Below are 14,913 nucleotides of genomic sequence, written 5' to 3'. Positions count from 1 at the left end.
TGTTTTTGATTATCTTTACAGTTTTGAGACATACTCTTCGGGTATATTGTAGGATGTCCTTCTGTTGGGATTTAATTGTTTTTCTCACGATCAGACTGGGGTTACAGGTTTTGCAGGAAGATTGCAGAGGTAAAGTACAATTCTCGCCACATTATATCAAGTATCCATCCTATCAGTATGATATATTGGTGTTGATGTTAATCCTGATCACTGTCTGAGGTAGTGTTTGTCAGGTTTCTCCGTAGGTAAGTTACTCTCTTTTCCCATTTTCTAAACTGAACTCTGAAAGGAAGTCACTATCATCAGTTCCCATTTAAGAAGTGAAGAATTCTACTCCTCCTTCAGAGTGGAGTATCTACATAAATTTTAGGAATTCTGCATCATGTTTCTTCTCTCCCACATTTATTTATTTATTCAATCACATATTTATTTATATGATTATGGGCTCATGGATATTAATTTTATACTTTGGGTTATAATCCAATACTACTTTATTTTACTACTCAAATTGTTCCATCTTTGGGCATGAGGAACCCTTTCAGTTGGCTCCTGTCCCTGACATATCCCCATCAATGTGGGATTTATTTGAGTTCCTTACTTTCCAGAATTACACGATGCTCTAGGATCATCTAATATATTTCCTGAGCCTAGAATCAGCAATTTTTCCAAGGAGTCCTGGTTCCTGTTATTGTAGAATGACATTAGAAACCAATATCTGGGCTGAAGGTGTGCTTATTGCTTTCGGGTGTTGTTTTAGGCATTCTCAGCTGGCAAAGCAAATAAATATATGTATGTAAACTAACTCCTGAATATTCATACATCTATAAATATTTGTATATGTAACCATCTGTATTTGTATTAAGCTAAAACTGATGTTCCCAACTCTAATCCATTATCATATGGATTATTCTAGCCTCCTCCCATTGCTTATCTGTAAATTGCCACTCTAAAAATGAGGAACCTGGCTCCTATCATCCACTTCCATTTAAATAACTGTTTAATTCTGGTATACATGTATAGTCATATCAGAATTGGTAATGTAAATCAACAACTTTATTAACTAGAGCACAGTGCCTATGTGCAGTTTCTTCTATTGTTAGATTTTTAATCTTGCAATTCCAAAGTTATTTAGGTCAGCACCTTTTCCGCAGTCTTTCCCGTGAGATTGTTTCATGTAAGTGTAATACAGTTAGATTATCTTGTCACAACCTTCATTCCTTCCTGGAAACCACCAACCTGCTAAATAATGTATTTTTTCCATTCCTCACAGCACATTTATTTCAGTAATTCTGTTATGTCGGTTCTTAGCATGAGCACAGTGTTACATGATTTTCATGCATATAATCACATCCAAAACAAGTTCTAAACTTTACACTGTAAACATTCTCATCATGTGTATAAATATTTTAATTGGTGTATTAAGTTTTGCTAACTGATCAAATTTGGAAGATATAAAATAATGTCTATTCTAAATTGTGTAGTGAGAATTGTTTGTTAATTACATTTCTACAGTGTTAAATAAAGTAAGAGGCAAATCTGTCCTGAAAGCATGTCAAACTTTAGATAAAACATTAAAAAAGAAACAAATCTGTTAACAAATGAATGTCTGCAATAAAGAACATTAGATTTTTAAAATCTATTATCATACAAAAATATAAAGGGTAAATAGAATCTTTGTTGATAAAATATGAGGTAGCATGGATTCACCCCTTTATTGTCTGAGAAATGCAACAGGAGTAAAGAATATTTCCTTACCACAAATAATTTTCAGGATGATGTACATATTTCTTTTTGAAATACTTGTTTAAACAAATGTCCCTCCACTTTTTAGTACTGAAAAAGCCATTCCATGTGATTTTTTTAAAAAAACACTTTTACACATCTAGATAAAATGTGTAAAATGTTTGTATGTATTTAGAACATACAAACAAAATTTAATGTCTTATTTTTCTATGCAAGTCTTGTGGAGAATAAACAGAGTCTTGATTCTGGTAACACTGCAGAAAACATAATTTTCCAATGTGAATAATATTTTTTAATATGGTATACTTTGTTTCCCTCTTCGTGTTGTAAAGTTCTGTAGGTTTTGACAAATGCATAGTGTCACGTGTCTAACATTACAGTATCATACAAAATAGTTTCACTGTCCTAAAAACCCTCTGTGCTACACACTATTCAAACCTCCACCCTATCTTCTTAACCTTTGGCAACCACTGATCTTTTAACTGACTCCATAATTTTGCCTTTTATAGAATGCCATATAATAAAAATCATGCAGTATGTAGCCTTTTCAGACTACCTTCCTTCACTTATTAGTATGTATTTAAGGTTCATCTATGTCTTTTTATGGCTTGGTAGCTTGCTCCTTTTCATTGATGAATAATATTCCATTGTATGGATATTTCACCGCTTATTTAAGAACATCTTGGTTTCTGGAGAATATGAATAAAGATGCTATAAACATTCATATGGTGGTTTATTGCAGACATATTTTAAAATCAGTTGGGTAAATACATAGGAACATGGTTGCTGGATTGCATGGTTAAATGATATTTAGCTTTGTAAGAATCTGCCAAACTGTCTTCCAAAGTGACTGAATCATTTTTTTATTCACCAACAATGAATGAGAGTTCCTGTTGCCACACATCCTTGCTAGCATTTCGTATTATCAATTTTTTGGACTTCAGCGGTTCTAATGGGAGTGTAGTGGTATCTCACTGTTTTAATTTGTATTTCGTTAATGATAAATGACATTGAATATTTTTCCATTTTTTTTGACCTCTGTATACCTTTTTTGGTGGGTGTTTTCAGATCTTTTGCTCACTTTTAACTGAGTTGCTTTTCTTTTTTCTTTAATTGTTGAGTTTCAAGAGTTCTTCGTATATTTTGGGTGTAAGTCCTTGTAAAAATGTTTTGCGAATATTTTCTCCCAGTAAGTGACTTGTTTCTTTATTATCTTAACAGTGTCTTTTGCATGGCAGAAGTTTAAATTGTTTTTTTTCTTTTATGAATTGTGATTTAAGTGTTGTATCTAAAGTCTCATTGCCAAACCCAAGGTCACCTAGATTTTTTCCTGTATTTTCTTCAAGGCTGCTTATTTGTGTCAAATGGATTTAGATCAGCCAGGAAAGAGTAGGGTATCCCATTCTTATTGATATGATTTTAAAGAGCATATTTTCTGACAGTCTATGATTTTAAAAAACAAGTTTTCTCAGTAAAAGTGCAGCTATGAAAGACGTTGTTCTGACTCAACAGCGGCAGCCTGACCTTGGGAGAAAAGTTGTTTCCTGTTAACTTCCCAGCTGGTTTTATCTGTGACTGTTTTTTGTGTGTCTGTCTTAAAATTTGCACAATGAATGGACAGTCTAATGTTTTACTTTTTCAGAGGGAGCAGATATTTTGCTTCCTCACCACACAAGCTCACCACACAATGCAGGGTTCTTAGCCTGCATCGACTTGATCATAACTCAGGAAAAGACAGATATTGGTCAATATTTCCTTCCAAAAGTGGAGATGATAAAGTAGAAGTATAGAAATCCTAAAGTCCAGACCTTCCTTGTTCAGCCAGGTTTTGCTCCTTCTCCACACACCTTTGTTCTTTTCTCCAACTTCCAAGGAATCTCACAAAGGAAGTGGGAAACAATGAACCTATTACTTCTTTCCTGCTTTAAATCCAATTCCACGTAGTCACGGAGACTGTTGGGCAGGATCTCTGGCTTGGTGGAAAGTGGGGCGTGCTGCCTAAAGTGATAGTTTGGAGGCCTTCTCTGTGCCGTCGCTATGGGAATGCCAGCTATATGTTGGCTGGGTGCGGGGCCCAGTCGCCAGGCCACACTGCACGCCTCCACATCCTCAGAGGGCCCGGGACTTGGGTCCTGGCCCCGCCCCCTGCGGACCCGGCACTCTGTCAGTTCCGTCCCCGGTCCTGGGAACCGCTCTTTACCCCACTCTGCGTGTCTGCCGGAACCTGGCTGGGCAGCGCTACTTGCTGCCCTGCCAGGCCGGGTGAGGGCGGAGCCAGGCCTCCAGCCGCGAGGACTGGAGTCGCGGGAGGTGGAGCCCCAGTCCGGAAGCCGGGGATCCGCGGCCATGACGGTGCCGGTCCGCGGCTTCTCGCTGCTCCGCGGCCGCCTTGGCCGAGCGCCGGCGTTGGGCAGAAGCACAGCACCCTCCGTAAGGGCACCGGGAGAGCCCGGGAGTGCGTTCCGGGGCTTTCGGAGCAGCGGTGTGAGGTACCAGGGCTGCGGGCGCCGGGTGCGGAGCCGCTGGCGGTGGGAGGTCGGCGGGGGCGCGGGCGGCGCTCGCGCGCGTGGGGCCCAAGGCTCGTGGGCGGCCGCGCGGCGGCGGGCTGGGTCGAGGACAGCCTTGTCTGTGAGGTGGCCTTGCCGGTCGCGCGGGCGAGTCGCAGTTGTCTCAGCTTGGGGAACGAAAACGTGCTCTGCTCTGGGCTCTCGCACCAGAATGTTCCATCTTTGCAGCAGGTGCACTTGATTTAGGAAGATATTTGAGGCACTAAGAAAAGGTAGTATAAAAACACGTGGTCGGCTTGGTCAAACATTTGTTTTTACTTTGGTTATTTTAGTGTTTCGTAAATAAAGGAGTAGGCGTTGTCCAGATGACTTACTAATGTTTGCGTTTCTGAATTCCTTTGTTAATAGTTTTGTCTAAGTCTTTTCCAACTCTAAAATTATTTATGGTTTCACAAAACCAAATATCAATCCAGATTTCTCAGTCTTTTCATGTATGGCTCTCCCTAAACCTCTGTCAGGTGATGAGACTTAGATTCATTACATGTCTTGGTTGCTGGCAAGAACCATGCAAATACAACAGGGTACGCACTCTTCTATCTTATACTTTACCAGTCTTAGTTGCAAAATCCGTCTTAACAAGATGAAAATATATCTTCTTGACCCAGAGCTTGTGAGTCCAGAAGAGCCTCTGTTTTCAGACTTTCAGGGCTTCCAGAAATGCGCTTTCATTGCCATTTTACGTCCAAAATTGTGTCTCGAGTTTTTGTATCCGCCAGTGCCCAGCACAATCCCTAGAAAAGCAATGACTGGTAACGTGGAAACATAGATACTGTTTATTTAATTTAAATCAGTTAACTCCCTATTGTGTACATTTAGATCTTAGTCTCGAGTGTCTGAATTTAAAAATTACTTCCTATAGGATTTGCTTTGGACATAATTTCTTGTGACTAGGTCTTCCACAAGGATATGTGAGAAAATAACAGTGAATCAGAGCTGTGTAAGCTGTAGTAGGTTGGGTAAGAATGTTCCACTTAGTTTGGAACTACCAGCTAGATCTACTACCTAGGAAAAGCAGATTCTGTAGAATTCTATTTGTTTTAAAGAATTGAGGAAATTATTTGCCGTCACTCTAAATTACTTGTTTGTATCATTATTTTTTGAATTTCAGTTGTTTGAGGGGTGCTTTTCAGGGTGAGGATAACTTGTTTCAAATAGTACAACTTGATTAATTTCCCTTTGTCAGCTTGCTGTAAACAACTCCATCTCCCCATCTTCTCCATGACCTGCATACATTGAATGGAAGTCATTACAAACAACAGTTACAACCCCAAAATTTGGTTGTAGCCACTTGCTTTGTACACACACACCAACTCATGTAGAATTCAAAACTTTTAAGTTACACATAATGACCTCTTTATAATTTAAAATAGTTGAGTGCAAAGGTTTTGGAAAGCTATTATCCCTATGCACTGTAAGAGTTACTAATTTCAGCCCAGCTGCTTTCAGTTCCACTTGATGCAGATTATAGTTATAAAAAAAGTAATATATTTTGATAGTTTTTATTTTTTAAAGAGGGCACTAGGCAAGTTAAGATAAGGCGGGGGTTTTGACGCCCTCTTTGTACTGAATACCATCTCTGAAGATGAGGTTGGCCCCAAGGTTGAGAAACACCTGTGGACTGGTGGGTCTCGGGTGGGGAGGAATTCGGACAGTGTGTTGATGCTTATTGGTGTCTCTTTTCTCTTCTAGGACCAGCAGAGAGAAGAGATTCCATCTTCCAGAGGTTGCCACTGTCTGCCTCCCCACTTGTCCCCATCCACAGTCATCTTTTTTATATATATAATGACACGTTAGTTGTCTAGTTCTTCATAGTTAATGTGGTTTAAGTCTGACATCTTTTCTTTTGCCATGAAATTTACACCTTAGTGTTATTCTCACTGAAAATTGCCTTTGAGTTTGATAAACTCTTATCCCAGTGATATTGACTGTTTTAAATTAACAGATTTATCACCATTTCTGAGCTGTGTAGGGCCTTAATTGAAAAAGTATCTTTGTTAATTTTTTCACATTTTGGCCACATGCCTATAATAATGGAATATTTACAGTACTTTTTAGTGGGGAACTTTTTTAAGTAGAATTTCAATAATTAATGTTTGATGGAGTTTGGAAGTTACCGTATTTTGAAGTATCGTTTAACATTCTCCTCTCAATGAGTTTTCCTTTAAAATTTGCAGTGAATTTGTTTTCCTGTTTATGCATGAGAATTTAGGTCTTATTAATTGGGGGAAATTAATGTTAAAGTAATAAATAAGCCCTTGTTGCAGCTTATTGTTTCTTGAAATGAATTAACTATCCAGGCAAAAGGTTAAAAATGAAAAAAAAAAGTCTTTGTAACTAAATTTTTCCCATTTTATTGTGGTATTTGAGGAGTTTACAAATCAAAATGTCCTGGGTTAAAAGGCATCACATGAGTTTGTGCCCATTGCTTTTCAGTGTGAGGAGTCTGATAGCAGCCCATCCCATTTGGGTGGGAAGGTTATAGACCTTGCACATTAATGCCATGCTCAAAGCAGATTTGCAGGTATCCTGCAACACAGGGACTTTCAGAAAACCCGCTTTGGCTTATTCTACCTGAACTACTTATTTTAATTAACTAAATGGATATCCCAAGCATTCCATGTTTATCCTGTTGCTCAGTGAATCCTCAAATCGTTAATTTGGTAGATTCTCTTTTTTGTCTTCATACTATTATTTCTTTTAGCTTTTAAAAAAATTGTGTACTGCCTACAGGTCTTTATGGAAGTTTCACCTTTCTTTGTGTCGCACTGGCATCGGCTGTATAATTTTTGCAGCTAGACCACATTTAAAAAAAAATCTACATTTTTGGAACTAGTAAAAGATACTTATTTGTGTTATTTAAGTATTCATGTCTTTTACCGTGGGTAGTTAAGTTTAATAATTTAAAAAGACACATTTTATCAGTAACAATGTTCATTTTATTTTTCAGACTCTTCCCTCTACTACTTACTCTGTATTTCTGTCTCTTCTAATGACTAGGAAAGGCAGTTTCTCAAAATCATCTTCTATTTAGTTGGCAAATGTGATAATGTGGGTGGTGTTCCTATCTTCCTGCTGTACCTGTTCTACTGAAATGAGATATAATAGCCATCTGGCTACAATTTTGATTTCTAAGAAGTTCTTATGTCATTTTAAATTCAAAAACTAAGTATTTCAACATTTGGTCTCTCATATCTTAAGTTTTATTTTCTTTGTTCCAGCTGTTCAGAGATAGTGTGTTCTAATATCTCCACAATCAAGATTTTTGACTAAAATGGATCAGTACATGAAAAAGAGGGACTAGTATTAATTTTAGATCTTGTTAGTTAATCATGGTCTTACTAATAATTTGGCAAGTTCTTTAATGACCCAAATCTTTGTATTTCAAATGCCTTGAAGTTGTTATTCTTTCCTATTAGTACCCTGATGGGAGGATGAAAACAGCAGAAAGGAGCAGCACCAGATGATCTTTTCATGGGCATGTACTCTTTCAAGGAATCCCATGGAGCTCAGTGAAATTACACTTTGGCTTAGAGATAATTAAGTTGTGGAAGGAGGTTTAAGAGAGGAGCTTAGGTGAAATTTGAGCTGTAAATGAGTATGCTAAATTAAAGAAATGATTAGTAATAAATGAGATTTGCTATTAAGAAATTCACTTTGGATCTGAGACAACATTTTACATACAATGTAGAAAACTTTATGGTCAGAACAGAACACAGTCTGAACCTAAATTAACAGTAGTGTTAAACAATTCAGGGCAGGATATTATCCAAGAAGGCCTAGCCAGCTGCTCTACTTAATGTTACATCATAAGTGGTTTCTGTGTTGCTATTGTTTTTATTAGCATTTCAATGACTGTGTCATATTACATTAAATCAATTGGCTCTAACTTACCTAACCATCTTGCTGCTTTTTAATGTCTAGTTCTTGGAAAATATGTAATAATTTACTCTCAGATTGAGGTCATGTCCTTGTCAATGTCATACCAACCAGGTTTGTTCACTGCATCATCTGAACACTATGTAGGTTTCTATAATTAGGCTCATTAGAGTGTTCCTAGATCCAAAGACTATCTAAAGATCTAAAGATTCATAATTCTAAAGTGAGGGTGTGTGTATAGTTTACAACAGATGTTCTCTCCCCACTTTTTTTTTTTTTTTTTTTTTTTGCTGTTTGTGATTAACTGGAACTGCAATGAATGCCATCATGCTTTTAAGGAATTCAGTTGTATTGTTGAAAAATACAATTTTCTTAATATCTAAGGAGCTCTTAGTCAGTGGTAAGCACTTTGCTGAGATTTTGCATATACAGTATGCCCTTCGATCCTCACAACAACTAAAGGAAGTAGATAGACACTATTACTATTCCCAGTTAACAGATTGAGAAATTGAGGCTTAAAGAAATTAAACTTGTCAAGTTGACACAGTAAATACGTGGTGAAGACAAGGCTTGAACCCACATCATCTTTCCGGTGTTCTTCTCTACAAGCAGTTTATAATTATTGACTTATCTCACTTTTTCTTCTTTTTGAAACATTTATTAATATTAAATCTCATACAACTTTTGTGAATCTAGAAAGCTAATTTTGCATGTAAATTTTAAAATTATTTTGTTAGATTCCCTCAGTTTGAGATGTTCTTAACCTGGGACCTTATGGATAGAATTCAGAGGATCCATAAACTTGGATTGGAGGTTACTAACTTCTGATAAATTGAGCATTTTTTTTCCATTGTTAGTGTTGGCAACAAATACATAATATCATCAGTACATGTGACTTGCTAATATAATTTACAAATATTTCAGTATCACAAAGTTGAGGCAGATACCACAAAACATCATCTGCACATCACTATTTTGTTATGGTAGTTAGACCTACCACTAGATCCTGTTATTTAATACTTTTTAAAAAAAGCATTTGATAATATTTCAGTAAAACTGGTTTTCCTTGTAATCTGTATTTTATATTGAATGTTTAAAAGGATTGTTCTGAGAAAGAGTCCATAGGTTTCAGCAGATAGGCCAAGAGCTTTTGTGGCACAAAGCTTAGCATCTAAGGTTCTTTCTGACAAAGTTAGTTTGAAAACAATGGATATTGTTTAGTACAGAGTCAGAAAGTTAACTAGTTAAAAAACTGGATATGAAGAAGAGTCATATATAATGAAAAGGTATTTTACTTTTTATTGATTTGCAGATGTAATTTCTAGTAAAATTACTTCAAGATGTGAATAGGGTACTTGGGGTATGAAACAAATTTTTTTAAAGAGGCCATAAACTTAACACTTGCAGGTATTCATTTATTTTAATAACACACTTCAAAAGACTCCCTATACTGGTGATTGGTTTTATTCCCTATGGAATTTTGCCCTGTTTTGGGGGGGTTTCATTTCTATTGTACAAACTCAAGACATCGAAGATATGCCCTAAGATATAAAGCAATTAAACTGTATGTTAGGGCCTGGGTAGAGCTTGGAATTGTTAATCATTCTATTAGGATTTTTCGTCTTTTTTTGTTTGTTTGTTTTGTTTTTTGTTTGAGGCAGAGTCTTGCTCTGTCACCCAGGCTGGAGTGCAATAGCACGATCTCGGCTCACTGCAAACTCTGCCTCCCGGGTTCATGCCATTCTCCTGCCTCAGTCTCCCAAGTAGCTGGGACTACAGGCGCCCGCCACCACGCCCGGCTAATTTTTTGTATTTTTAGTAGGGACAGGGTTTCACCGTGTTAGCCAGGATGTGTCTTGATCTCCTGACTTCATGATCCGCCCGCCTCAGCCTCCCAAAGTGCTGGGATTACAGGCGTGAGCCACCGTGCCTGGCCAGGTTTTTTCAACATTATAGAGATAAAATGGTTCATTGCAGCTCTAGTTGAAGTCGTGAATAAAGATGAGATTGAAACTAAGATATGGATTTGCCAAGTATACGAATTAAATAAACTCTTGATCTTGACTAGGTTTTATTTGTTGGTAAGCTACTTTTTTGTGGAAGAGTATTTTGATACATAGAAATAATCCTCCCCCTTTGTTATTTTGCTCTAGTTTATTAAATACATCATTTGATTCTAATAAGCGTAGATAAGGTGGTTAGTTTATTTTCTGGAAGTACAAGTAAACAAGCCCATGGAAACAGCACTAAGTGCTGAAGACTTTCTGCTCTCATAATGTTTCTGGTTATCGAAATATGTCTCCATCTGTAATTTAGCAGAAACTAAGAGAAAGAGCCACTTTTGCAAACCAGCCCATGAACTTTTAGCCAAATCCTCTTATGTAATGTAAGGTCAACAAGAGAGTATTCCCATTATATAGATGAAGAAATTGCATGCCGTTGAGAGAAGCTAAGTGACTTGCCTAACTTTATTATTGCTACTAATGGTAACCCAGAGCTCTGATGCTCAGGACTTCTAATTTCAGGTGAGTAGTTTGTACTACATAGTGCTGCCCTGCTACTCACTAGCCACCACCTCCCTTCTTTAATTTTTGCCTCCTGATGAAGCCACATTTCGTGGCTAGCCCAGCAGTAGGCTGGGCTTTTGGAAGGGAGGGCACCTTTTCTTGCCTTTGGGGGAAGGTCATTTCTGCCTTTGTGGGAAACCACCTGAGCAAGTAATGACAGGGCATATCATGTAAACAATATCTAAGGGGTCAAATGGATTTTATTTTTGATATGCATTAATGGCAAGGTCACTATGTAATTTTTTTGGCCAAACTAGCACATTTTTTAGAGTAAAAAGGGGCACGAATGTAATGAAAATTATATATTTGGAATATCTATTGGCTTACAAATATATTAGTGAACTTATAGAATAGTTTCAGACCATTTTCAAAATTAACATTTTAAAAGATAATTTATATCCTTATATGTTAAAATAAAAATTTATATTACCTGAACATTCAGCATCAACAATTATTCCTGGTGCATATTCACATGCTTGAATCAGTTTTTTAGCTGTATCTTTTAACACCTTGATACTGATAATTTTCTGAAAAAAGTTAATAAGATCTTATGCTTTATTTATTTATTTTTTTTTGAGACAGAGTCTCTCTCTGTCACCCAGGCTGAGTGCAATGGTGTGATCTTGGCTCACTGCAACCTCCGCCTCCTGGGTTCAAGTGATTCTCCTGCCTCAACCTCCCGAGTAGCTGGGACTACAGGCGCATGCCACCATGCCCAGCTAATTTTTCTATTTTTAGTAGAGACGGGATTTCACCATATTGGTCAGGCTGGTCTTGAACTCCTGACCTCGTGATCCACCCGCCTCGGCCCCTCAAAGTGCTGGAATTACAGGCGTGAGCCACTAGGCCCGGCCCTTATGCTTAATTTTAAAATTAAATTTTCTGCAATTTTCTTAACAGTTGCAAATAGAATCTTTGCTTTAGACAATGGTTATTTTAGTTTTAAAGGTACTGTCTCTATAGATGCTGAAACACCACATAAACTGCTAAATGGAACAGTCTTAATTCTACATTTTGCACATTGAAATGGGAAGATATTTTAGCCTAAATATTTTCACAGGTGCTATCTTGATGTATCTTTTCAAAGTACTTTTCTTTGACAAATATTTAGATAAAAGAAATAAGTTGTTTTTGTGTATGATTTTAAAAATAGTTTACCATATTTAGATAGGGAAAAATTAAAGTTTTTCTCAATTGTATTCCAATGTTTTACAAAATGGTAATTTATTCCAGGAAATTTTATTCAACAAAAAATATGAGTTCCATCAGAAGATTCTTCTCAGACATTGAACTATTTAAAATTGCTATTATAGATGTATTTATTTACTAATTCTGCTGTATACAAAGTTCCACAAACTAGCTAGCTTGAAACAGCAGAAATCTGTTTTCACACTGGAAACAGTGGAAGGAGGCTGGAAGTCTGAAATCAAAGTATCTGTAGGCCCACACTCTGTCGACTAGCTTCTGGTTATTGCCAGCAGTCCTTGGTGTTCCTAAGGAATTTGCAGCTGCATAACTCCAGTCTTTGCCTCTGTTGTTAAATGGTTGTCTTCCCTCTCTGTCTTCACTTCCCTTTTTATGTGTCTCTGTGTCTTCTCTTGTAAGGACAGAAATTAAAATTACTTGTGCATTGTTTGAGCTATGATTTTTTAAATTAGTTTACTTCTTCCCTTCCTTTTGAAGAGATAAGGTTTCTGTTTGTAAGCTTTGGTTTCACTGATTACAATTCACTAAAAACTTTAAATCTGAAGGTGTCCCTACCCCCATTTGGTCTGTTTGTTGAATATGTTGATTAATAATGACCAACAACTTTTGAAAAAAATGCAACAAGTGTTGCCCATCCCAGTGCCAGGCCAGCCCCCACAGACACAGCTTGTAGGCCAGTCCTTGCAGACCCAGGCTCTAGGCCTGCACTAATGCCGGGGCAGCATCCAAAGATTCCAGCTGAGCCTCTGCAGACTTAGGCATCAGGTAGAAACTCATGGACCCACACTGTAAGCCTGCCCCAGTACCAGGTCAGCTTCCATTAATTCAGGTCCAAGCCTATCCCCAGGGACCCAAACTCTGCACCCAACCCCATGGTTCTAGGTACCAGGTCTTCCCCTGCAGATCTAGGTACCAGGGCCATTCCAGAGGACCCTGGGCAAGCCTAGTCCCCACAGACTTGGGACCAGACCCATTCCAGTGCCAGGCTGGTCCCCATGGACTCAGGCTCAAGACCTACCCCAGTGCCAGGATGGCCCCTATGAACCTAGGCTTCAGGTCTGTATTTGCAGACCAAGGCTCCAGGACTACTCCTATATACCCAGTTGACAGCCCACCCCAGTGGACCCATGCACCAGATTAGCCCCCTGTGAGTTGAAGTATTAGGCCCACCACCTGCTGACCTAGGCATCACCTGCCAACTAATCCAAGGGCTTTAGCAGCAAGCCCACCCATGGACCATGCCAGATGGCCCATCAAGAATCTCTAGATCCACTGACTGGTGAAGGGCTTTCCCTACTGAAGCCAGTTTATAAAGACTGGAATAGGCGCCTACTTCTTCAAGCTATAGACAGCAATGAAAGGCCACAGGCTTACGAACCATTAGGGAAACATGGCACCACAAAAAGAACAAAATTAACAATAATTGACATAAAGAAATTGAGAGCTACAGGCTGCCTATCCAGAGAACACAGGTAGACAACTAGACAATATCAGTGATTTAAAATACTACAAAAGGGTAAAAACCAGGTACTGTGGGAGCTCACAGCAGATTCCCAGGGTACAGGGTTGGGAAAACATTACAAGAGTGTTTTATAAGCTGAGACTTGAGCAATGTGTGGGACAGACTTGGCAAAGTGGTTGGAGAGGTGAGAAAGGGAAGGAAGAGTGTTTCAGGCAGAGGGAATATTATATGTGAAGGTCTGGAGAGAACATGGTGCAGTTCGTGAATTAAAATATGACTGGTGTGTAGTGCGTGACTCACTAAGCACAGTGTTCTTTAACAGTGAGGCTAAAGTAGCTCATGCAGAAGTGTGTAACCCATAGGGGATTGGGATTTTAGTTAATTTTTTCCCCCAATTTCTCAGGTCAGAAATGTTAGAGTCATGTTTGCCTTCTGTTTTTCTTTTTTTCATATCCTACACCCAATCTCAGTTAACTCCCAAGGGTTCCACTCTCAAAATAGATTCAGAATCAGACTACTTAGCACCTCCATGGCTACCCCTTTGCCTAACTCCCCATGATCCCTTGTTTGTTATACTACACTAGCTTCTTAGCTGGAGTCTCCACTTCTCCCCTTGATCTCATAGAGTCTATCCTTCATATTTTCACCAGTTATTTTAAAAGTGAAAGTCACGTCAAAATCTCTAATTGGCTTCGTGTCTCACAGTAAAAGCCAACATCCTTTCAAAGGCCTGCAGGGCCTTATATAATCTGATGTCCCATTCCTTCTCTGACTTCATGTCTTATCCTAGTTCACTTGTTCTTTCCACTGCAACCATTGGCCTCTTGCTATTCCTCAAAGATTTCAGGTATGCTCCTTGCTAAAGGCCTCCATACTTGTTCTTCCCTTCCCTTGGCCTAGAATGCTTTTCTTCCAGAAATCTACATGACATTCCATTCATTTCTGCCCACATGTCACCTGATTTATCAGAGAAGTGATATCTTAACCCACCTATGTAAAATAACTCTGGCCCTCAGATAAGTCCTTTCTCTGCCTCATGTTACACATATTAAATACTTGTTGTTTTTCAATTTGCTTATATCTTCTTCAACTAGAATATAGTTTCCATAAAAGTAGGTAATTGTTTTGTGCCCTATTATTTATATTCCCAGTGCCCAAAATAGTTTTCAGCACATAGGAGACTTTCAATATATATTTGTTAAGTGAATAAACAATGAGCATGTGGTGGGGAGTTTTAACCAGGGAGGTGCTGTAATTAAATTAGAAAACAATCACTCTGGCTGCAGTATGGAAAATGGATTAGAGGAGATCAAGACAAGCCGGAGAGAAATTTTAGGAGATGTATTATTCAGGGGCTGAACATTTGAATTGTTGCTGATGTTTAACCTTTTTAGCTTTTCAAGAATTTTCATGTTGAAAAATCTAATTTGTTTATGCACTAAAGTAATGAGAATGTGTGAGTTGACTAGTTCTTCCAGCACATGGACCAATA

General features: G+C 38.1%; 1 protein-coding gene across 9 annotated transcripts in view; it reads left to right on the top strand.

The window, feature by feature from the left end:
* The first annotated feature begins 2,860 nt into the window (after positions 1-2,860).
* The window catches only part of MTHFD2L (methylenetetrahydrofolate dehydrogenase (NADP+ dependent) 2 like), a 146,002-nt gene continuing 133,949 nt past the window's right edge, over positions 2,861-14,913 (top strand). For 5 of the 9 annotated variants that reach the window (XM_003832325.6, XM_034958667.2, XM_055111432.2 and 2 more), the window contains exon 1: positions 2,861-4,232. In XM_003832325.6, the coding sequence (XP_003832373.2) occupies positions 3,781-4,232 (452 nt within the window). In that variant the 5' untranslated portion in view covers positions 2,861-3,780. Of the gene's footprint in view, positions 4,233-4,390; positions 4,523-5,999; positions 12,389-14,913 lie in introns of those variants that run through there. The other 4 variants (XM_024928642.3, XM_024928641.4, XM_063603556.1 and 1 more) reach the window with 4 other exon arrangements.

The sequence above is a fragment of the Pan paniscus genome, chromosome 3 (genome assembly GCF_029289425.2).
Source record: "Pan paniscus chromosome 3, NHGRI_mPanPan1-v2.0_pri, whole genome shotgun sequence".
In the NCBI taxonomy this organism is placed as follows: Eukaryota; Metazoa; Chordata; class Mammalia; order Primates; family Hominidae; genus Pan; species Pan paniscus.
This window is presented reverse-complemented; position numbering and strand designations above follow the sequence as displayed.